The sequence below is a fragment of the Triturus cristatus genome, chromosome 3_1, assembly GCF_964204655.1.
Source record: "Triturus cristatus chromosome 3_1, aTriCri1.1, whole genome shotgun sequence".
Classification (NCBI taxonomy): domain Eukaryota; kingdom Metazoa; phylum Chordata; class Amphibia; order Caudata; family Salamandridae; genus Triturus; species Triturus cristatus.
In genome coordinates, this window is record NC_140583.1 from 449,849,094 (window position 1) to 449,874,594 (window position 25,501).

The window sequence follows — 25,501 nt, forward strand, 5'->3', positions numbered from 1 at the left end:
CGGTGGGGAGAAAAGGAAGAAAATAGTGTTAGGAGTAAAGGGGCCAATAGCCGTGGAAGGATACAAATGATGAATGAGGAGGGACTAACAAGCCTCAAACCAATCGGAAGGCAGCATTTAAGACAAAAGCCAATGAGCAGAGCGTGGGCGGAGCTTCCACGAAGCTTCCACACTACAGTATATACTGCATGCCTCGCAAAGCGATGGCAGCGCAGTCGCGCTGCAACGCTAGGCGAGACCTATAAAGGGAGGGTGTACCCATTATCTACAAGATTTAAACCCCAACGGTCTGAAGTAATCAATTTACAATCTTGTAGAAAGTGGGACACCCGACCCCCTATAGGACCAACATTTTCTAAGATGGTGGATCTATAACTGCTTTCCTGAGGCACCAACAGTGGGGGGAGGAGAAGAGGAGGAGGACTGCTGTCGAGAAGCTCCTTTAAGACGGCCCCCGTTTTTACCCCTGTACGATTTGTACAAAGGATTCTGCTACTGGCTCTGTTGAGGTTGTTGGCGGCCACGAAAGGAAGCAGCCTGTCCAAATCCACGATACTCCTTGTAGCTGTATCCTCTAGACTGCGTTTGAAGGCCCGGATATCTTGCAGTCGCTCTGCTATCCTTAAAGCGTTGTAAGGCAGAGTCGGCTTTAGTGCGAAACAGTTTTGAAACATCAAAGGGCAAATCAAACAGGGTTGCCTGAACATCAGGAGAAAATCTAGATGACCTCAGCCAAGCTGGTCTTCTTGTTGCTACAGAAGACCTCATTACACGAGCCACCGAGTCAGCCGTGTCCAAAACCGACTGTATAACTTGACAGGCCGCGGCCTGAGAGTCAGAAAGAGCCTCCAGGAAATTATTCCGATCATCTTCAGGCAGCTTCTGAGGTAGCTGTTGGACAGAGTCAATAAGAGCATGGATATATCTCCCAAGTAAACAGGTAGCATTAGTGGGTTTTAATGCCATACTCGCAGATGAAAATACTTTCTTTGCCGCCTGCTCCAGTTTTTTAGAATCCCTATCCCCCGGAATGGTAGGGAATGAATCAGAAGATTGTTTTGAGCAAGAAGCCTGGACCACCAAGCTTTCAGGTGACGGATGTGATGAAAGAAACGCAGGATCCCCAGGAGCTGGCCTGTACCTTCTCGCAATGGACCTGGAAACTGCTGGAGCTGTCAAAGGTTTTTGCCAGACTTCTAAAATAGGCTCTGTCAAGGCCTCATTGAAGGGCAGAAGAGGCTCAGAAACTGCAGAAGATGTATTTAGAACCTCAGTCAGAATGTTAGATTTTACCTCTGCTGAAGGTAACTGCAGATCAAGTAACTCAGCTGCTTTCCTTATTACAACATGATAAGGAGCGACATCCTGTAATACCCCAGCCTTTGGAGATGAGAGTTCATACTCAGGGGAAGTATCCAATCCACTGGCCTCCTGTAAACCTTCAAACTCGTCCACCGATTCAATAATTCCTCCTTCCTCCTGTTCCTGTCTATATTCCTCCTCTTCAAGCAGCCTCTGTGCATCCCTCCTAGAGTGCTGCTTCAGAATCGGCGTCCGCAGATGCGGCGCCGGTGACGACAGCTTTGGCGTCGATGGAGGACCTTCAGTTTCAAACCTCGCGTCGATCGAATCCGAGGCGGTGCGGACTCGACAGCCAAAGGAGTCCGAGGAACCGGAGTGGAAGACCTCGGCGCCGGAAAATGCCACGCCAGAGTCGTCGGCAAGAGTGGCACGAAGGGCGCCTGGGCATACTGGTGAGGTACACCCAAATTAAAGGCCAAAGGACCCAAGGGGTCCGAAGGTGCACCAGTTGGATTAGAGGCGCCGGCAAACATGCCAAACATCGCATTTAAAAATTGCACATGGTCCGTTCCAGGACCAGGAAAGGGAGGATATGGATCCGTGCCTTCCTGAACAGGTATCACCTGAGGCTGATCTGGAATTTGCGGACCCGGTGAAGACGGCGCCCATACAGGCAAAGCCACACGAACAGGAGACAACTCCCTGGCCGGAGACTTACTGGGAGCCAGAGAACCTTTAGGCGTCGAAGAGCCCCTCGACACTGGCGACCTCGGAGCTGGAGATTGAATCGGCGTCACCTGTGGAGAAGAAGTATGAGATGGAGACACAAAGTCTTTCCTCCGAAGCCGCTGAGCTGGAGAAGGCGACCTTGAAGCCTTGTTCTTCGACGAACAGCGCCGAGAACCACGCCTCTTCTTCGACTTCTTGCATTTTTTTGATCTAGTAGTGTGAGAGGATGACTACTTTCGACCCCTCTTCTCCTTTTAGGCTTTGGCCATAAAGAGTTTAGCCTCACGTTCTTTTAGAGCTTTCGGATTCATCTTCCTGCAGCTTCGATACCCTTTGACGTCGTGATCGGAAGATAAGCACCAAAGGCAATCATCAAGGGGATCAGCTATCGACATGTGACCGCCAGACTCCCTGCAGGGCTTGAATGCGGACTTCTTAGAAGTAGCCATATCTGAATACTTCAAGGAAACAAAGTAATCACAAAGAAAATGGAGAGTCCCTTGAAAAACGGTTACGTGTCGACGGCGTGGAAAAAGGGGAACAGACGACAGCACGCCGACGAGGTCTTCTTATGGTTCCGATGACATCATACGGAGTCGCGAGCGGAGCCGTGCTATTATGACGTCCTCGTCGACGTGGGAGAGCTAGGAAAGAATTTCAACGGAACGCTGGTGCAGGGCCTATTAAAAAAGGTGAGGAATCCACAGGCAGAAGCATCCATCAGAAATAGTGCTACTGGTTCCCTCCATCTTTTTCTCTTGAAGGGTATTCTGAGTTAAATCAGTTGTGGATAAGGGATTGGAAAAAGAGAGAAAGTGATATGGAAAAAAGTGAATGAGTATGTTTCTAGTACTGTCAATGTAATTTGGTCCCAGAGGAAAGAATGAAAAAGCTGGTGGAAGTATAGTAAAGGTGGGTGGAAAATGGTGGCATAAAATCTTTTTGAACAGGGATATCGAAGGTAAAACCTTGCAGAACTAGGAAACCGAGTCGGCGAGTTTGGATTGAAAATTATATAAAGTAACGTTTCACATTTACAGATGGTGTGACACAGTTTTCACAGAATTACACTGCTACATATTGGTTCCATTCAGGCCCTGTATCCTTACACACGTTGTATTTCCTTTTACTCACTACTATAGTTTGTTCATTTCTTTTTATATAAGATGTTTGTTTATACAAGAATGTGATATGTGTCATATCCGTATAGCATATTACTTTGTATTTTCCACATGATGCAAACCAGTGATTAGAACATGGTTCTATCCTTTCCCCTCGAAGTCCTGGCTCAATCAGCATGCTGACAGAAGAGAGGCAAGTTGTGTGCCGAACAGCTTAACCGCAGGAAATATATACTAATGCTTCAATTTAATAGGTTTCTTGAAATAATTACTACAATATTTCAGAAAAAGAAGCTTTTAAGCTCCTGTTTGGGCCTCTTCCAAGAACATCACCACAGACTTCATTATAGCTAATGCTATCATCACTTCCATTAAACCTGATTTTGTATGAAAAATGTTAATTGAAATATTCAGCACCAGAAATAGACAATTTTCTTTCATTTGCATTGTCAGTGCTGAACGTAAATGGGCAGGGCTTAAAAAGACTTAATGATCATCTCAGCTTGTGTAACAGCTCACTGTTTGATGGGGGCTGTGCTTTCATATTGTGCCTAATGACGTACTCAAGCACTTGCTTTTAACCTAGATGCCACCACTACACGCAGTAGCCCAGCTAGGCTTTAAGGTGAAAGTACCTTTCTGCAGCCTTTTTCCATCTATACAGTCTCTCCGTTTTGGCCTACTTTAGTGGCATAATAGCAACAGGAACACAGAGAAAGTGTTATGCCAGCAAATCCCACCTGCAACATTGTACCCTCTTGTTTTGTATACTGGAAGGCAGAATGTACTTTTGCTGGATATGGAGGCACAGTTATGGGATTGGAAGAAATATTCATACTCACACTTGCTCCCCCTATCTTATGAAACTGCACACATTATTCTCAGGTTTGCAATTGCAGTAGGAAGTCACAAAAATGGACAGATGCAAGAACACGTAAGAGAAGTGGCCATCTACATGCAAGACTGACCTCACAAACTCGTTTTAAGATTTAAGACTGGATTTTCAGAATAAACAAATGCAACTATCAAACTTCTTCATGATAAAGGAATATTTTCAGACAAATAATAACATTTCTTAACATATCATAGGGTAACATGTCATAGGGTATTTTATTATGTGTGTTATTACTACAATGCACACCTTTCATTCCCATCCATCACTCTATAGATCTGTGAAGTCATTTAAGAATTGCAAAAAAAACTATTTAATTAAATGTGTATCATTAAACAAAGAAACCATGCAATTGAAAAGATCTTGTGACATATAGAAATACCACAGACTAATGATGAAGAAACAATGTTGTTATCAACCAAGATTGTTTACGCCTTTAAGTCGCTAACAAGGTCTAAACTATTTGTATTGTTCTCTAAGAGTTAATAAGGTAAATATTGATTTCATAGTAAATTGTAAATAAATATATAATGGTACATCAAAATGTAACTGTTGAAATTGCACACTCAAGAGTAAGCACATCTGTACCTGGTAATGTTTGAAATCCGGTCTTGATTTGATTTGTTCTAAAACAGACAAGTACTTCATATAGAAGATATACGCCTTTTCTTCATCTCGGTCCAACCTGCATTCCTCAGCCGTCTTAAAAATCTTAGAGGCAGTATTTGCATAGCTGATAAGGGAGAAAGCATGGAAAACCAAATAATTAACAGTCACTTGGCAAGTATACATGGCATAAGACACAGATAAATAAAATCGGCAATATAAAGTTATATATGCTTCTTGAAAAGCTCATTCAAAATCTCCAAGAAACAAATTCACAATTATGTGTAAACATCGGTTAGGTTTTTCAAGGCAGTGTTACAGACTAGGATACTTCTGGGTCACAGAAAACTGCTAGAGATGATTGTCTCAGACTAAAATGGCACCCACACCCAGCCCAAGGATCCTTTCTAAGCCAAGAAAGGGACCTCATATGCAATCATTGTTAAGGATTTCGTACAAGACAAGATGACCTTTCAATCTGCACTAAATCAAAAATCCATCCCAAGCCAAAACTTCTGCCCCATATACATTCATCCCACAGACTTATCCCAAGCCAAGATGGCCACCCGATTTATAGAAAGTCTAATCTTGCAAACTTAAGATACTAGAGGCAGCTTATTATGCATCACTCAAACAAGGGTCTGACATCACCCCAATTCTAAAACCTAACATGTATATAGTTTTGTTTCACTATTGGTTCTGAACAGGGACTTAACACGTTTTGACTCCTCCTGGACCTAGTGCAGCCAAAAGACCTGGAAGCTACAGATTAATTCAATTGGCATTTAGCCCTGTTCCGTCCACTCACTTTTTTTTTTTTTAATCTTCTGGGTTGCTGTACCTTCTAGTGCTTCCACACATCCCCCAGAACTCCTTGTACCCATTGTATTCGCCTTCTTCCTCCGATTTTCTCCTGCACTGTTTTCATGCACTTTTTAACCATATTTATTTCCATTTATCAGTATCACATACATATGTGTCACACCAGGATTAAGATTCATGCACATTAACGACATGCCCATCTTGTCACTTGTATTGACATTTCATCAAACTTTCTTCGAGTTCAAAAGATGTTATTGATTCTGCATGAATAATAAAAGTTTGAGGAAGAGTGAAATGTCGGTACTCTATGAGCTCGTTCTAGTTCCAGGTCTTTGTTGAATTTTATAGCTGTGATTTGAGGGATCCAAGCCTCTAGGAAGGATATGCATGAGTTGTTGGGATCTTCTGTGCCTTCGGGAACTGCAAACTTTCTTATGTTCCTTCGTCTATTGCGATCTTCAAGCACTGCAAAGACATGTTTGCATATTTCTGGTGACATTTAGCAATGTTTTAATGTCTTTGCTGGATCCAGCGGTGGAGTCCTCCACTTCGCTTATTCTATGCTCAGCCTCTGCGACTCTTGTGTTGATTGTATTGATGTCAGAGCAAATGGCCGTCATTTCTAGTTGCATGGCACCGGTATTTTGTTTAGTTGACTTTGCCAGATCGTGAACATCTCCAAGTTTTTCAGTATCATTTCTATAGTGCTGTTTATATCTGCCTTGGATTTGATAGGAGAGTCTGGTGGAGGAGGTTCCGCCTTTGAGCGCTTGCAGTGTGGGTTGGGTTCTTTTTCTGCCATATTAATTGAGGTTGTAGAGAGGCTAGCTTTAGAAGCAGATAGTGGCAGTGGTCACACCGCATTATTTGTGAAGCGTCTGGGCCAGAACTGTCGTGAAGCCAAAGGAAAGGCGATGGGATGCCGGAAAGATAGGGTAACTCTTTAAAGTGCGTCTTTTGGTGGAGCATCTTCGTGGGGGTCTTGGTGTCAGCGTAAACGGGGTAGCAAGATTAGTTACTTTCTGATTCAGTGACACACTTGAAAGGCCCAAGTTGTTTTTGTCTTCCAAGGTGCTACTTAGGGCTTTCACCTATGACAGTAGGTGATAATTAACTAATGTCGCTGTTGTGTATGTCTGTATCCGGTCCTTCAGGAGTGCTTCACATTTGATGCTTGATCTGGTACCTCTTTAAGATGACTTAGGTGGGGGAGATAGTTTGATCTCACTCGAATCGTGCTTCTCTGGGTTGCGTCAGCTGCCACTCATGCTGTTCTTAACTAGTTTGCTCTATTTATACTGTTCTACATAGTTTACGCAGTTTGCTCGGCCCCACATACATTGAGTTTGCTCTATTTGCACTGTACTGCGTACTGTATTCGTACTGTTCGACGTCGATTATGTAGTTTGTTGGGTCCCACGCACCAGATTAACTCCACTCACAGCACTGCCGGCACATCGATTCCACAAAATAGCCACAAGATAGGGGTGATCACAGGGTGGTGTACAGGACGCACAGAGGCGGTTGAGTTAGTATGATCTCACTCAAGTAGAGCTTGTTCTGTAATACGCGGTATGTTGTGTCCCGCGCTTCCTGTCCCTCTCCACTCACATTACTGCCTGATCGTTGATACTTAGGCAGATAAGAGGTGAGACTCTGCTGGTCTTGGTGTGCAGGAATACAGAGACTGGGAACACAAGACAGAAGTGCTCACAGGTTGCGTGCAGACTAGAAGGCCTTCTTGTCCCCCGTTTGCGCCACATGGGACTGATCAGAGACCCATTGTTAGAATAGCCGGCGCCATTTTGGAGACAGGCAATGTAGGTAGCTGCTTGCATAGAGTTGGTAGGATGTTTGTGCATGTGTTGTTCTTACAGCAGCAGCAGCAGCAGTAGCAGAGACCCTGTGGACCTCTGTGGACGGGGGTATCGGAGAATCGTGCAAGTTAGGAGACTAGACTGAGGGCCGCCATCTCAGGGTCAGGCAATGCACTGCAGAAAGGAGCAAGAAGCTGCTACATACCTCTGGTTGTTGGAAGTTGGCAAGTTGTATCGCGGGGGATCGTACCTGCCGGTAGGATACTGTAGGCATCAGAAAACAACTGTTCCGGTAAGGTTTTAGGGTAGCTTGCGCTTCAGTAACTAGCTGCAGTGGATGCTGCCATTTTGTTGAGGAGCTCAGCCGGGTAGCTTTATCGTCTTAACTCGTCTTGTCTGCTCATTTTTGTCTTTTTTTGGCTCTTCAAAGATGATGGTTGAGAAGCAAAGTCGTAATCCAGGACTGGACGACGCTTACATTTGTTTCGTATAAGGAATATTGCCACTCAGTGGTCCGCGCTGGTCGGAAAGACAGAATCAAGCAGCCATTAGCACTGCCGTCCAAGACACGCCCCTTACAAACAATTAGAACAATAAACAACAGGTCATGTAGTGGCATTATCATATCTATTACTATATTGATTGTTTGTACAAAACCCATCCAACTCTGATACGCATCGTCCTCACTTGGGCCTGGCAATCAAATATGGAATACCAGCAGAAACTGCTATAGAGGGACATAGTGTAACCAGAATGAGCAAAAAGGGGTAGGGCGTGAATGCACGTTTGGGACAGAGGGGGAAGGGAGGCAAGGAGGAAGGGGAGTGGTGGGAATAGGGTGGAGAGGGGGGCAGGTATGGGGGAGCAAATAGAGAAATAAAGGAAATAGGACACTGGTGGGGAGAGGGGAGGTTACAGAATTCCAAATCTTTAAGGATTGCACCTATTTGTAATCATAGGCGCAAATGTTATATCAGGATATATGGCAATCATATGTTTGTCAGATTTTTGTTATTTCCCATTCTGTAGTCAATCTGAGGATAAAATCTCCAGCCCCAAAATGCAATATTTTGGTGATAATACTAGCGGGGTCCTCCCCCATGAGGAAGTGGTGGCACCAAAGTACCTGAGCCTGCTCCACTACAAAGAACTCGAAGAGACCCGGTGGCTCCAACAGTTGCTTTACCCATTATTCCAGGGAGTGTTCCACTGAGAAGCCCTCCACTCACTCAAGAACACCAAGAAACAGAGGTTACTACTGTGGGAGCAGCCCTCAACGTCCTCCATTTTGGCCTCCAAGTCCCTCATAACTGTTGTCATTTTGACCATTTGTTGCTTAAGTGTGGATATTCGCTCTGCAGAGTTCAGGGATGTGGGATTCGTATAGCCCGACACCCGGGATATATTGTTTAAGGTCAAGGGCAACAAGTTCTCATGTGTATTTTGTCCTTGGGACAAGTAGGCCCAACCCCCTACAGCACAAACCCCTTGGCTGCCAGTTTACAGTAAGGGCATTGTCTACAGTTAAGGTAACGTGTGTCCATGCTGTTCAAACTTGTATTTATGGTTCATTAATACAAACCCTTTATTATTAGGGTGTGCACTAAAACTAAATGTTGTAAGCTCGGCCTGCACTACTGACGGTGGTTCCAGTATAAATGTGTACACATGTCTTCAAAGTTTAGTGATATGAGGCTATGTATAATGCTCCCAGAATACTCTGATTGTATGCAAATATTTGCAGAAGCTTGAAAGCAAGAGTGATGATTCTTTGCTTTCAAAATAAAATGTTCACAAAAAAATGCAAGTAGGAAAAAAACATTTTGCTAAACTACTGTAAGATTTTATGTACCATATCTTTGCAGCATCATTTAGTAACATGTTGATGTATGCTTGTATTTCCGATAAATATTCATTTTTGTTTTATGGGAAACAAAAACAAGCATTGGCAAAGCCAGTAGGTCTGAAATTGGTGGTCAGCCTTTTGGTTTTGACAATGCGTGACATGTTTAGGCATGGTTTCTGTAAAACCTTATCGGTGTGTGGGAGCTGCTGGGCCCTCACCATTTTTAAAAGCAAAAAGAATTTAGTCTCAAAAAGCACTCATTGCCACAGCAGTTCCGGGCACTGAACAAAACTCTTTATGTGCCTATATGCTCCTTGTAAAAGAGCAGAATTCTGTGTGAGTGAGTGAGAGAGAGAGGAAGAGAGAGAGGAAGAGAGAGAGGAAGAGAGAGAGGAGGAGAGAGAGAGAGGAGGTGAGAGGAGGAGAGAGGGAAAGAGAGAGGAGGAGAGAGAGAGAGAGGAGGAGAGAGAGGGAAAGAGAGAGAGGGAAAGAGAGAGAGGAGGAGAGAGAGAGGGAAAGAGAGAGAGGGAAAGAGAGAGAGGAGGAGAGAGAGAGAGAGAGAGAGAAAGAGAAAGAGAAAGAGAGAGAGAGAGGGAAAGGGAAAGTGAAAGAGAGAGAGAGAGAGAGAGAGAGAGAGAAAGAGAGAGAGAAAGAGAGAGAGAAAGAGAGAGAAAGAGAAAAGAGAGAGAGAGAGAGAGAGAGAGAGAGAGAGAGAGAGAGAGAGAGAGAGAGAGAGAGAGAGAGAGAGAGAGAGAGAGAGAGAGAGAGAGAGAGAGAGAGAGAGAGAGAGAGAGAGAGAGAAAGAGAGAAAGAGAGAAAGAGAGAGAAAGAGAAAGAAAGAGAAAGAGAGAGAAAGAGAGAGAGAGAGAGAGAGAGAGAGAGAGAGAGAGAGAGAGAGAGAGAGAGAGAGAGAGAGAGAGAGAGAGAGAGAGAAAGAGAGAGAGAATATTTTATTAAACACAAAAGGTCAAGGTTAACGTCAGGCCTAATTAGAGGCCCAATTATTAATGAAAGTCTCAAAAGTGCATCCATGGTATATATACCCTGCATTAAGTGCATATATACAGTTTCCGTGAATTCACAGGAATTTACAGAAGTAGGCCTAGAAATTGTACTGCTAGAAAATATTTTTGAACTGCATTTTAGCATGAGCAAATGTGCATGCGTACATTTGCTCATGTGAACATCTGAATGTTTCAAGTTCACTTTTCCTCCAATCACTTTTTTCCCAACCCTGTAAAAAGTTTTATGTCTGCCAATGTCAGGAGTAAATTTCCAACCTTTTTCAATATGGGAAAAGATTAGAAGAGTTGGTGAAAACCCTTAAAACAAGCAAGTTAGTAGGTTTGCACTGACTCAAAAGGTCATTCCAACCCTTGAACTATTGCTTACCACTACCTTCAGCCCCAGTATGTAGACCTGCAGAAACATAGCAACATAAGGGGATTGCTAGTATACTATGGTACGAGCCCTGGCATAATTAGAGAGGCTATATCAGAACTCATATAATGAGATTGCTGCCATAATTTGTCGCCGCATTACAGGGCACAAAAGGGACAAGTGGATTTTGTCACAGGACAGGTAGATTTATGAAGCATACTGCCCCATGGACAAGTAGATATTTTATTAAATTCCACACCCCTGAGAGTTTCTATATTATTGTAAGTGTCTGTTACTTTGTTAGCCACCTTTCTCAAATCAGTGCGAAGCAAGTTAACATCTATGGAAACTGCCTCGATTTTGTGTTCCAGAGTTGTACGGGAGCCGTGAATGACTGCCAAGAGCTTGGCGCGAGAGGAACCCTCATCTCGCTCCAGTGAGGTAGACCTTGAGTCCGCTCCCCCCATCTGACCAGCCACTGGGTTAGCAGACTGAGTGTGGCAGGCTGTGTAATAGTGTTGGTGGACGGTGTCTTCAGATGTTTTTCTTTGACCATTATGGCTCAAACACACTGCCCGATACCTCCCCGCAGTGCAGTCGCAACCCTTCCACACAGGCTGGCTGAAACCCAGTAGTTCAGGCCAGGTACTGCCCTCTACCAGCTTCCATCTGGCAACTACCATTTCATGTTGCCTGCTTTTGGCAGGTCCCTGGGAGGAGCACCACGAGCCCGACACATGTAAAGTGCCCCCCCCTCTATTCTGCCCCCCCCAGGCACCCCACTCCTGCCATCGGGGCTGGACTCACCTGTGCCACCATGGGCATACCTCCTAAACACCAGTCAAGACCGTAAACGTTGTTCCAGTAGGTATACCGGGCCCCCAGGGGAGTCTCAAAATATTCCAAAGTCCCAATGTCCACCAGAATATGGCTGGGCCAGCCAACACAACCAGTGTTACAGGTAGCCTCCCAGACATGTGTGCAAGGTCCCCAGCCCCCAAGTGGCCCATCATAGGACTCTTCCTCGCTTGCAATAAAGCTGGGCGCCTCCACCTCAGCTGTCAAGGGCAAAGCCACACTCCTCATGCCCCTCCTATGCCCAGCTGGTCGTCCCCAATCGCCAAGTAAGTCCTGCGAAGATTCTCAATGGGTCCATCCTACATCCTAAACCTCAAAGGGGGCAGCAGAGACATCCACTGCAGCCCCACAATGAACAGCCACAAGCAGCAAGGCTCACTGGCTAGGTGTCCACGCTAGTTAAAGGCCACCCAGCCACTCCTCTCTGACCCCGGGAGATAAAATGCCCTCCAAGCCCCCACTCTTCTTTAATATGGCGTCACGGTCCCTCCGCCACACTGGACAGTTCCTATGCTACCCTGAGGACCTGCAGTTGCCCTTCTCAGGGCCAACTGTCCAAGCTCAAGCTGAACGGTCAAGATGGGGCTGTCAAGCCGCAGAACTGCTCACAGAGCCCAAGTCTGCACCAGACCCCGGAACCCCACTCAGCTCCCCACTGTCCTCACAGCGATCCAGGGAACACCGGAGCATTCTGCTTGGCGAGGCCCGGGCACGGCCACATTTCCAGGCCCAGATAGGCAACCATTAAGTAGCCGGCCAACTCCTTGCTCAATTGGACACCCCCGCCACACAGTATTCCGGCCAGTCGGCCCACACAGGTGGCACCTGGCTCCGACACAGATAGGGAGCTCAGTATGGTTCAGAAGTGATCAGTATAGCAGGATTATTTAGCATAGTAAACGGGCCGTGAGCAGGAGAAACTATGTCCTGTTGGCCATCTTGTTAGGCCACCGGAGAATTCAATTTTATTTCTTGGTAATATCCAAAATAAGACTTAGCCATTTCAGCCCATGTCTCACTAAATAGGCAGTTCAGTGTCTGCAATAAACTTCCAGATTGTGCCTTCCTCCCCCCACCCTTTTATTGGAAGACTCAATTTATAGACATAAAGATGTTCAAAATGAGACTGTCGAATTTCTTACAGAAGTTATTGATCAGATGTGTTGGGGACCCAGTGATGAAGAAGTTCACCAAAGGTAAAATCATAATTTTTATGGTTTCAATCCAACCCCGACAGGTGATAAATTTGAGTGACTACTTGTCCAGATGGTGTTTGGCAATTGCTAGAGTTTCATTTTTATCAAGTTGTATGAATGTGGTTATATTGGATTTGAACCAGATTTGGAGACATTTTATTTTGGATTACTCTCATCTCAATCTTGGATTATCAACAAGAGAGCTCTGGAGGAGGTTATTTATGAGGAGGATGTTTCCTTTATCTTTAATACTTTAACATAGTTCTCTACTATTTTACTGTTGCAAAGTTTGTGTTTACTGCCTGTTCTGCGCAAATTAGGTAATTAGCATACGGTGCAGCATTTAATTTTTTTTAAATAGGATTGTTAGACCTGCCAACTTTTGGCGTGTTTCCGCTGTCTTTTTATGCTTTCTGACCTCCTGTTTTTATGGTATGTTGGACTTTGTTTTGCTGGTTTAGTGCCTCTGCGCACTTTCTCCCTGCTGTTCAGTGTTAAAGTGCAAGTGCTCCTACTGTAAATTGTGTTTATGGGTTGGTGTTTCCATGTTTGGCTTATTTGATTTACTACTAAGTCCCTAGTATAGTGCACTGTGTGTGCCCGGGGCCTGTATATCAAATGCCGCTAGTGGGCCTGCAGCAATGATTGTGCCACCCACACAAGCAGCCTTTCAAATGGTTCTCAGACCTGCCACTGCAGTGTCTGCACACAGTTTCTACTGCCATGGCAACTTGGCAAGTACACCCACTTGCCAGTCCCTAACCTTCTGTCTTCTTACATGTAAGGCACCCCTTAGGTAGGCCCAAGGTACCCCTGTGGGCAGGGTGAAGTGTATGTGAAAGGTTGGACATGCCCTGGTGTCTGTGACATGTTCTGATACTGAAATAAAATAGGTTTTTCACTATTGAAAGGCTATCTGTCCCATAGACTAACATGGGAGTTGCTTTGTAACATCTTACAAGTCTTATTTTCCATTGGGACACAATAGAGATATGGAGTTTAGGCTCTATGAACTAAGAACTTATTAACACATCTTTTCAGGGACATGGTTTTTAAATTGTGTGTTTGGAAAATGCCCCTTTTAGAAAGTAAAAAGAACAAGTGATGGACAGAATGCAGAACAATGTCATACATTCACCCCAGTACAGAGATCTGGGTATAAAATCTATCGTTTGTTTGCTCCCCATGCCATTCCAGTTTGAACCCAGCCATATGCAAATCAGTCTTGACCCTGTGCCCAATGGGAACAGTCCAGCCCAATTTGCCAGGCCAGGTTCTCTCTGGACTAGAAACAAGAATCCTAGGATGGGCTTCAGGGTTTCATCCCTCATCAGCCAGGATAACTTGACTCCAGTAGAATGGAGAGCACGGGACCCACGTCTAGGCATACCCATCCCACTCGGGGTGACACATGTAAAAAAAGATCAATTTATGGACAGAATGCAGAACAATGTCACACATTCTCCCCAGTACAGAGATCTGGGCCTAAATCCATATTTTTTGTTTTTCTCCTTATGCCATTCCAGTTTGAACCCGGCCATATGCAAATCCGTCCTGACCCTGCGCCCAATGGGAACTGTCCAGCCCAAACTCGGTCCCAGGATGCTTGTTTCCGGTCCAGGGAGGACCTGGCTTGGCAGTTTGGGCAGGACTGTTCCCATGAGGCACAGGGTCAAGACTGATTTGCATATGGCTGGGTCTAAACTGGGGTGGCATGGTGAGCAAAAGAACAATGGATTTAACCCAGATCTTTTGACAGGGGTTGAATGTTTGATTTGCTCTGCATTCCGTCCATCATCTGTGTGTCTTGCTTTATCGCCCCAAATGCGCCGGGTATGCTCAGACATGGGTCCCGGGCTCACTGTGCCACTGGATTCAAGCTAGCCTGGCTGATGAAGGGTGATGCGCCGAAACCGGTCCCAGGATGCCTGTTACCGATCCAGGGAAGACCTGGCTTAGCATGTTCAGGCTGGACTGTTTACAACAAATGAAGGACACTGTTCCAAAGGCGGGGTCCAATAAGTCACCCATATGCCTCATAATAATAAAAGACAAAAAAGAGAGAGTCCAAAGAAGGGCAGGCCCATCAAACAGGGGAAAGAGCATGTCTTGCCTCTTGTTGCCCTCACACACCCCGAGAGGTGTCATGCTTCATCATCTGGCATTTGCTCCTCGTTGGGCCAGCGCTGCAATTCCCAACGGGTCACCCGAAGGGTCGCTTTATCGGAGATCTTTTAAGGTATGCCGGGATTGTGCATGAGGGTGCGTGGGTCCTATATGAGGGTAACAAAGTGCGTGCATAGTGAATTAAAACTGACAAGGAGTAACCTATAGAAGGTTATATTGATGTTATATTGATGTAGTAGCCCTCTTTGAAGAATAAAAACTCTTAATCAGAGTATAATCCCAAATGGCACATTATGCCTAGGTATCATAAAAACGGTCAACATGTTTCGCGCCTAGGTCATTGTCGCTTCTTCAGGACCAGGATATAAGAAGAATAGTGAAGTGCACGTGAATAAAAGATAAAAGGTAAATACCCAAAATACTTGTCAGGGTGGGCCATTATGCTGCTCCTGATCAAAACCTCCCGTTTGAACGAGAGTCGCTCCAATGGCTGTAAGCGTTAGACACCCGCACCTTGTCGGGCTATCTTGTAACTGGTGCCCGCACCCTTCCACCTACTGCGTCCAACCGCCAGCCAGTAATGCTGGACTGTTCCCATGAGGCACAGGGTCAAGACTGATTTGCATATGGCTGGTTCTAAACTGGGGTGGCATGGTGAGCAAAAGAACAATGGATTTAACCCATATCTTTTGACTGGGGGTGAATGTTTGATTTGCTCTGCATTCCATCCATCATCTGTGTCTCCTTTGCTTTCTCACCCTAAGTGCGCCGGGTATGCCAAGACGTGGGTCCCTGGCTCACTGTGCCACTGAATTCAAGCTATCCTGGCTGATATGGGGTGATGCCTCAAAACCGGTCCCAGGATGCTTGTTTCTGGTCCAGGAAGGACCTGGCTTGACAGTTCGGGCTAGACTGTTCCCATGAAGCACAGGGTCAAGACTGATTTGCATATAGCTGGGTCTAAACTGGGGTGGCATGGTGAGCAAAAGAACGATGGATTTAACCCTGATCTTTTGACTGGGGGTGAATATTTGATTTGCTCTGCATTCCGTCCATCATCTGTATGTCTTTTAATTTTAGAAAGTAGGCATGTGCTTGTCTACCAATTATGTGTGCCTCTGCTGGTTTATGTATTGACTGGCTGGTTTTGGAGTGACAGGGGCTGGGGATGTGAATTTACTGTAGATAGCCACAGAGGGGTTGAGTTGTGTCCTGCTTTTCCTGACTGACTCGTTGTTGGGCGAATAGGCCTAGTCTGCATTTAGAGTAGTGGGAGGAGTTTTCACTAGCACATGAATAGGCAGCATCTCCTCTGTGCAATGCTGTCTCTACCTCCTGTAGTGAAGCTGGGCCAGAGAGGGCAGAACTAATTTGAACTGTGCTCAGAGACCCTTGCCACAAAGAGAAAATATGGTTTAAATATTGGGGCCCTGACCGCAGAACTTTAGAACTCTTTTGGATCAAGGAACCTGCCAAGAAGAAGAGCTGGAGTAGCTGTAAGAAGAGACTACAACTTTGCTTTGTGCTTTGCTGTGTTAGCCTGCAGTAGCTGCTTCTGTCTTGGGCAGAGAAAGGATTGGACTGAACTTTCTGCAATCTTCTTTCTGAGCGTCTCCAAGGGCTTGAAGGAGAGTTTGACTCCTGTTCAAGACATCTCAGGAACAGCAAAGACTTCACCGTCCTCTGGGTACCGCCTCTGGGACCGCGTGTCTCAGTTGCCACAGAGGGAAACTGCAACCCAACGCCGTCACCAAGGCTGCTGGCGGTTCCGTGACCTAAAGGCACCGCAGATGGCACCACCGCACTTCACACCACAACCCTGGTCTCAGGATGACCGCCACCACTGAGCCACTGCTTGCACCGTGATCTGTAGGCACCGCACTACGTACCGCCTCACTTGGCTTCACTCTGCCGCCCTGGTCTCACCAACAACGATACTGCCAGCTGACTGCTACCGTGGTCTGGGGGCCCTGCTCAATCTACACGAAGCACCGCCCCATCCTACACCGCAGCCTCAGCCCACCAACGCCAGCCCCATTGACAGCAGATCTTCGACGGACACCGTGACAGTCAGGACCGCAACGAGCACCGCCCAACTTTGCACTGCAGCCCTGGTCTCACCAATGCCGCTGGACAACTGCCACAGAGCTGCTGCCTGCACCGCGACCTGAGGCCAATGCACGCCACACTGCTCTGATTCACACCGCCGCCTTGATGCCCGTCGCCACCGGCCCACACCGCCACGGTCGGCCTGGACAAAAAGGTACTGTTTAAATGGGGGGGGCGCTAGAGGGCGCACGACCGCAATGGCCGCACGCCTGTCAGGCTCCGGCTACCTGGTGTTAGGATCCTTCAATTATTTGCTGCCACTGCCATGTGAATGGAACCAGGCTGCCGGGTATCGGTGGGGCTACGCCTGGTGCTGGCTCCGGAGGACTTCTGAGCTGGCATACCCGCGGGAGGCGTGGGTCGGAGCCTGCCGGCACGATCGCGGACCGGCGCAGAGGGAGGCTCGGAGCTCCCATCGGCCGCCGGAATCACTCGAGTGCCGAGGCCCTCCACGTGTGCACTAGGCCGCCCGACTGGACTCGAGGCGGCGGAGGGAGCCTGTGCACGGGCAATCTGGAGCTCATCGCTGGCCGAAGGATCCTGACGGCGACGCGCCTGACCGGTGAGGTGCGGTCATCATTGGAGTGACGGAGGGAGGCCGGCGATTGTGGGCGGTGAGCAGCGCATGGCGGACTGACGGTGGGGGCTTGCGAGTGCCGTGACAGTGATTGCGGCCTTGTATTCTCACGCATGGAGCTGCGGCCAGAGAGCGGTGACTAGCAAAAGGACGGAGGGAGTTTGAGAGTACCGGGAGTGCTGCCTTATATTCGCTGCATGGTGCCTAGGGTGTGCGGCTGTGTCACAGACTACACTGAGAGGCGCAGAGATCCACCTTGCTGCAGGGTCTTAGGCCCAGCTCTCTGCTAACGGCCTGGGGTGCACTGGAGGAGTTGCGGTGAACTTTGGGTGCTGAGAGACTGCACGGCCGGGGGGCTTGTCCTCCCCCCCCCCAGGCTTTGGTGGTAGGAGCGGTGGACTTGCGGGCGGCGCCTGACGATCGGCGGCGCTTCGACCTCTATGGTGGGGGCGGCAGGTTGAGGTGCCCGTACTAATCGTTGTTTGCATGCTGGGCAGCCTGGCGGCAGTGTAGCCGGGCTGGTGCGACTTACGGACATTCTCGGGACCCCCGCACTTGGGTCGGATTCCGCGGGAGGCGCAGCCCCCCCCTCCCCACCGCTGCTATTGTGACTGCTGTGGACTGTGTGTGGGTGATATCTGCTGTGCTCGCTTAGAGTGGTAGCCGCGCATCTTGTACCATGGGCAAGCCGGACGGAAGGTAGCCGAAGCTGGTCTTCGACAATAAGAAAGTGGCTACGCGCTCCACTGCTGACGATGCATCCCAGGCGGGCAGGGACATGGTGCATTCGCAGCCCACATCGCATGGCGATGAGGTTAAATCCTTACTGCTGGCCCTGCAACATAGCATATTAGATTTGTCCGGCAAGATGGACACCATGAACACGCGCCTCGATTTTCTGGTGCAGAAAGTCGACTAACACGACGGTCAGCTGAAGGAAGCGGAGCGTCGCATCTCGGAAACTTAGGACTCCACCGCGCAGCTGCAGCAGCAGGTCTCGCAAATGGACAGACTACTTAAGGTCATAGCGGCTAAGAATGAGGATTTGGAGGCCCGCAGTCGCAGAAATAACATCCGCATTATGGGTGTTCCGGAGAGTACCAACACTGGCCGGATGGAGGAGTACGTAGAAAAGCTGCTGCTGGGTGCCTGCGTTGAAAATCCTCTCTCCTCAGTTTATCGTGGAGCGGGCGCATCCTTCACTGGGCCCTCGACCTCCTCCAGGGGGTTCGCCTCGGCCGTTCGTGGCGAGGCTTCTTAACTATCGGGACCGCGATGCTGCTCTGCGGCTGGCCAGAGCACAAGAATTTACAATATGACGGAGTGGAATTCACCATCTTTCCCGACTACACAGTAGCCGTCCAAGAAGCCCGCCGCAAGTTCGTGGGCGTGAAGCAGAGATTGAATATGCGCTTCACTACCTGGCGCGACTGCGAGTCAGTCACAAAGGCAAGAGCAGCGTCATCATGAACCCGCACCAGGTGGAAGAGTTTCTAAAAACACTTCATCGTCCCTCTCCTGGGAGATCATCAATCTCGAGATCACCCTCCCCTCAAACGGCCTGACTCACCGAATTCACTGTGCCAGACTCACATGGCTGAATGGTTCATGTTGCTATGGTGGCTATAGCCTAACAGGTTGTGAGATTGGTGGAAATGATCTGAGTTGGCAAACGCGTTTGCTCTGGAAGTCTTCAGATAAGTGACTTCATAGATAGCCTGATGTGCTTTTGGTTGTTATGCATTTTGGCAATTTTTATTACTCCTCACTGGCAGATGGTTGTGATACACGATGAGCCAGGTGACCCCTCTCCCCTTGCCTCCGTTGGCCGACTCACTGCTTGTGGTGTCCTTAGTCGCTTGGCCTTTGACGGGGCGGGGAGTGGGGTTGCTCTTGTGTGACCCTGGCGACCTCCTCTATGGGAGTTCCCCCTGAGTGCTCAATTGTTTTGTCTCCCCCACAGTGCAGGACTGTGTTCGTATTTTATGTCCTTGTACCATTTATAGGGGGCTGGGGTGGGTGGGTAGTTCCCGGCACGATTGGGGTGCCGTGGTGGGTGGGGGTGGACATGGGGTTGTTAAGTTCTGCTAGATGGTCCAGCGCAGCACATCACTGTTTGCATACCACGTCACATATGACTATCCGTGGAGATGAGTCTCCCAGCATGATGCATGTTACCTCTTATTTGTACCCTTGTCATGGCGTCGGACAATAATCCCCAGCGGATAAATCTGTTAACATGGAATGTCAGGGGGTTGGGAACCCAACGTAAGTGTCGGCAGCTGTTGGCCTACCTCGACAGACACCAAATACACATTGCGGCATTGCAGGAAACGCACACTGCTTCCCATGGGAGACTCTGTTTTGGGAATAGGTGGGCGTCCATCAGAATCTTCTCCTCCTATTCGTCCTACTCCAGAGGCACGGTGGTCCTTATCAAGCGAGGCACTCCCTTTGTTTTGGGTGGTTCGGTGAGTGATACCCTGGGCAGACATTGCTTGCTGTGGGGCCAATTGGGCGCGCAATCTCTCACACTGGTGTGCTACTACGGCCTAACATAGATGACCCCGGCTACTACACGTCCCTTTGGGGGCAGATCCTCCAACTTGGGTCCACACATATTATTTGGGGAGGGGATTTGAACACGTCCTTGAGTCCCGCTCTAGATAGGTCCCATCCTCAGCCGCATCACTATACTCGGACGCAGGAGACCCTATCACAACTCCTCAGCGATCATGGCCTGATAGACGCATGGAGGCATTTTCACCCAGGGGACACTGAGGGCACGTATTGCACCACTGCTCGTGCCGCGTGGTCGCGCCTAGATTATTGACTGGTCAGTAGAGGAGTGGTCCCTTGGATACACTCACATTTGGCCAGAACCCTCTCTGACCATGCACCCGTATTGCTGCAACTGACGCTCCCCTGCACCGTTGCCCCCCCGTTCAGCTGGAGACTGATACCAGAGGCACTGATGGATTTAGTTTTCCAGACCGAGCTGAGGGAGGAGATTTCAGATTTTTTTGCTCGTAATAAAGGCTCTGTGAATAGTATAAGCACGCTGTGGGAAGCTTTTAAAGTAACAATGTGAGGCTTTTGCATGGCGAAAAGTTTTGGGGTGCTCAGGGACATTAGGCGCACTTTGCGTAAGTTGGAGGGTGAGCTGAAGCAATTAGAAACTGACATGTGGCGAGATTCATCGGGGGGCTGCAGGGTGGCATTCAGGAACAAGCTCACGGAATACACAGACGCTGCAGAGCGGGAGTCCCGTTTTCGGGGGAAATATTACAGTGCGCGCCGTTATGGGGAGGGAGAGAGGCCCGGCAAAGCACTAGCCCAGGACATACAGAAGCCGAAATTTTTCAAATACGTGCTAGACATTTTGGAGGCGTCAGGTGCGCGTCATAAAGAGAGCCAGGCTGTCCTGGAAGTGTTTGCCGATTTCTATAAGAAACTATATACCTCTCGGCGCACGGAGCCCCAAGATTTCGCTCCCTTTTTTCAGGATATTACCCTGGGTTGGCTGGGGGATGTTCAACAGCAATTTTTAGCTGAACCCTTCCAGATGGACGAAATTAGGGAAGCGGTGATGCAAATGAAATCCGGTAAGGCACCGAGATCAGATGGATTGCCGGTGGAATTCTATAAGACATACCTAGCTCAGCTAATGCCGGTTCTGTGCGAGGTTTATGAGCAAGCTCTGGAGTCCAAGCTGTTGCCGCCCTCGATGAGGGAAGCACTTATCTCATTGCCTAAGCCAGATAAACCCGCGGATCAATGTGATTCGTACAGACCATTGTCCTCAATTAATACGGACGTGAAGATCCTTGCCAAGCTTCTGGCTAATAGGCTTAGCCTGATAATGGAGAAGCTGGTGCTGCCAGATCAGGCAGGCTTTATACCTGGGAGGGCAACCTCTCATAACCTGCAAACACTGTTCTCAGTGATGCACAGAGTTGATCCGAAGCTGGCGCTCGTGGCAGTCTTGTTGGATGCCACAAAAGCCTTTGATTCTGTGGAGTGGGATTATTTGTTTGCGGCACTGCGATGCATGGGCTTTCCGGTCAAATTTGTGAACTGGATCCGGATTTTATACACTTCACCTACGGCTCGGTGCAGATTAATGGGCGCATCACCGCATCCATTCCGCTCTCGAGAGGCACCAGGCAGGGTTGCCCTCTTTCCCCACTCCTCTTCGCTTTAGCTATCGAACCCCTGGCAGCGAGAATCCGTCATCATTCGGAGAAGGGCCGTAGATGCTTCCTGCGACCGATACTAGTGTCTTTATATGCGGATGATGTCACCCTGTATGTTAAGGACCCGGTGCATAATCTCAACCCGATCTTGCGGGAGGTTATACGATTTGGCGGGCTGTCGAGCATAGAGATTAACTGGTCCAAGTCGCAGGTATTCCCGATCACTCCCGCGGCGCAACCTTCTCCCATTGACTACCCCATAGAGTGGTGTGATGGCGGGGTGAAATATCTGGGGATATACATCACCAATGATCGTGATGACTTGCTGCGTAGTAATTATGGCAAGGCATTGGAACATGTTACAAACTGTATCACCAGGTGGATTGCTCTCCCGCTTACCATGGCAGGACGCATCTCACTCATTAAGATGGTTATTCTCCCTAAGTTTTTATATCTTTTTTTAAATATCCCGCAGTATCCAGGACGCCCCTTTTTTAATATGCTTAGGTCTGAACTCATTCAACTAGTCTGGGGCGGTAAGCAGCCCGATTACAAAGGGAGATATTAGTTAGGCCTTATTCCCAAGGTGGCTTTGAAGTGCCAAATTTTGAACTGTATTATCTCTGCGCCCAGGCTCATTTTGCCCATTATTGGTTTCACCCCCCAGATATACACCTCAGGTCGCAACTGAGTATTGGCTGGCCCACCCTATCCCGCTAGACGGGGTCATCCTTTCGGTGTTGGAGAGTAGTCCAGAGGGCCCTTCCTCGGTGGATTGCACTGCAAGAGCCTGGCAGTGCCTACTTCGTATCCTTAAAGTTCCGGTGCTCTATTCACCGTTGCTCCCTCTCACATACCACCCGCACATGCCTGTAGTCGCGGAGGGGTTTTTTTCCGCAACCAAATCCAAATTTCGCATTAATACCTGGGGAGACCTCTATCTAAATGGGGAGACGCAGCGGCAGCAGCGGGGCCCAGCAGACTACGGACCACACAACCCAGGAGACAGCGGGTCTCACGGCAACCTGAGGACACTCCTCCTGACACCGGGGCTGCATTTAAACTCCTCGCGACTCCCGCCTTGCGGGACGCGCGCGGGCGGGTGCCGGGCTAAGCCCGGGCAAAGGGCGGGCCGTCTGTGGCCAAAGGAGGCCAGGCCGGGCCAATTCTCTTTCCTGCACACCGGAAGATCCAAGGATGGGTAAGCGGAAACTACTTAATACCCAGGATCAGGGGGGAGCTAAAGCTAAAGTGCCCAGAAAGTCGGGAACTATTATTTCATACTTAACTTCAGCTGTGGGGGTACTAACTTCAGAAATAGCGCAAGCTGAGAGGGTATTAGGCCTTGATCCCACCCAAAACCAACAGTCTGGCCCTCCGCAGCCGTTAAGGAGAACCCCTATCCCACTGGAGCCGGTTGTTGTGATTGGTCCTCCAGTTCATTCACTGGATCATCCTGCTGTTCCCGGAGACATTATGACCACTATCCTACCCTTGATTTCTCCTCAATCTACGCCTCAGCAGGCTGCTGTAAGAAAAAGGCCAACTAAACCTCATTTTAAGGGCACTAAGAGACCGAGCAAAAAGCAAAATAAGCGGGACCTTGCACCCATTTGTACTGTACCAGACGGTAGCCTTGTGACCATGGCTTCTCTTTATTCCACTATTCGGGACATGGTGGAGAAACTTTTTTCTAGTCGACTTGAGGAGACTCTTACTAGCATAGCAAAAGACATTGTTGACACCTTGAACTTGTGTGTTGCTAGCCTACTAGAAAAATGTGCTAAGATTGACTCTGCCCTTTCAGCATTAAATAAGGTCCGCCTTTCCCCTTATAACAGTACCTCACCTATTTTGACCAATGTCCCAATAGAAGGCCGAAATAGTTCATTAGCGAGGAGTCCCTCCAGTATTGTGACTACAGTTGTGCCCCCTAATTTGAGTAATGAACTGACAATTTTAAAAACAACAGACGCTGAGGATCAGTCGAACGGGCGGATTAAGACTGTAAAACAAACTAGGCCTCAGGTCAAGCCCGTTAGTGGCCATATCCCAATTAACTCGCCCACCTTACCTTGCATTAATCTCCCTCCCGAGGCTGGCCCGTTGTTGGTCATTTTGGTCAAGGTCCCACCTTTGGCACCTGGTAAGGTTGAATCAACCAAGGAATTATTGTCGGTCACTAGGAAATGGTGTGACCAGAATTCTTCCGGTTACGACAATACATCTCTCCATATTTTAACAGCTAGGCGGGTTGGTTGGATTGGAGGCACCCTGAAAAAGCTTAAAGGGGACTGTGTAGTTGTAAACTTTAATAGTTCCTATGTCGTACCACGTATGTTATGGGATGCCTCAGATATGGATAGGGAGATTGGTAATATTAGGGCTGTCCCTTTAGGCTTTTTCTACCCACCGCCCCCAAGATTGCCTGGACCATGTGGGAGTACCCGCCATCCATTATGCCCAGAGGCCACTTTGGTTCCCATGCCTTGCGCTGTATCTAGCAAAGAGGCTGCCCCTTGGTGTTTCCCTAAAGTATTAGCTAAGGTCAACCCCGGAAATAACTGGAGAGATAGGCCCTTAGAGGCTGTCGTTACATCTAACAGGTTCTCACCCCTGTCCCAGCTAGATCTAAATGATTGACTAGATCTTGCAGCACCAACAATTAGTTGTACTGTAAAGGAAAGTGCTATCACAGTAGATTCTGGAGTCCTTATTAGGATCATGAGTTGGAATATAGCTGGGTTACGTTCCAAGCAAGAAGACGAAAATTGGCTAAAGTATGTTGCAGGTTTTGATATTATTGCTCTTCAGGAGACATGGGCTAGGGACAACAACCTGTGAATTGACGGATTTAAATCCTATTGCCTGCCTGCTTTACCATCAGTAGCTGGCAGGGCAAAGGGAGGGCTGTTGTTCCTTTTCTCCACAAAACTTAAGGCGGAGATAAACCAGTTAGTCACTGCCTCATCAAACTGTCAATTTATGGAATTCATTACTGAGTCCCAACCTAAAACATTGTTTATCAATTTTTACAATGCAGGGGATTGTGTACCTGTGAATGCGCACCTTAGTTTTTTAACAAATTTTGTAGAATTGTATAATGCACGTCAAACCACATTTGTACATATTATTTTTATGGGTGATTTTAATATTCATCTCTGCGATTTTAATTGTAAGATCGTTGATCCCTTTGGCCCGCCACACTCGGCCCCCCCACACTTTGAACATTCAACTAAGGGTGAGGCACTTGAAGAGCTCCTCCTAACGGCGGATCTCTTTGAGCCATGTTTTTTATCCAAGGTTGAACGGGTAGCGACGTTTGAGGCAAGGGACAGTGAATCAATTATTGATTATATCTTCTTATCCCCTGCACTTTTGAGGTGGGTCCACAGGTATAGTGTCTTTCGCCTTCCTTTTAGTGATCACAACCCAGTGATCTTACAACTCGACAAGGCTTTTTGCTCTAAATTGGCCCCACTGGCGATAGTTCCCTCTGCTACCCTGGTCACTAGTGAAAAGGGCAGGAAAGTAAAGTGGACCAGAGTAGTACCAGAGGACTTTTTGGATAGCTTAATGGCAAAGAGAAATGATGATTTTAGGAAGTGCATGGACCCTTCTAATATGGGTGGTGAGACAATAGTTGCTTTTGACTCAATCTGTAAACAGGTCTCCTCTGACTTAACCATACCTAGCATTCCGCGCAGTCAACAGGGAAACAAGTGGTTTGATGCTAGTTGTTCCAGGGCTCACCGAAGCCTATTAACTGCCCTAAAAACACTGCCCCGCGATAAGGCCTCAATAGCCAGCCTTAGGAGAGACTATAAATCTATAATTCAGCGCCGGAAAAACGATTTAAAACAAGAGGCTTGGGATGCCTTGTCCTCGATTGAAGTCCTTAAGGATAGCGCAAAATTCTGGAA

General features: G+C 47.9%; 1 protein-coding gene across 1 annotated transcript in view; it reads right to left on the reverse strand.

Annotated features, from left to right (window-relative positions):
- The window catches only part of USP8 (ubiquitin specific peptidase 8), a 724,285-nt gene that overhangs the window by 645,157 nt on the left and 53,627 nt on the right, over positions 1–25,501 (reverse strand). Inside the window, exon 2 of the mRNA XM_085644251.1 lies at positions 4,633–4,777. Within this exon, the coding sequence (XP_085500377.1) occupies positions 4,633–4,777 (145 nt within the window). The remainder of the gene's footprint in view (positions 1–4,632; positions 4,778–25,501) is intronic.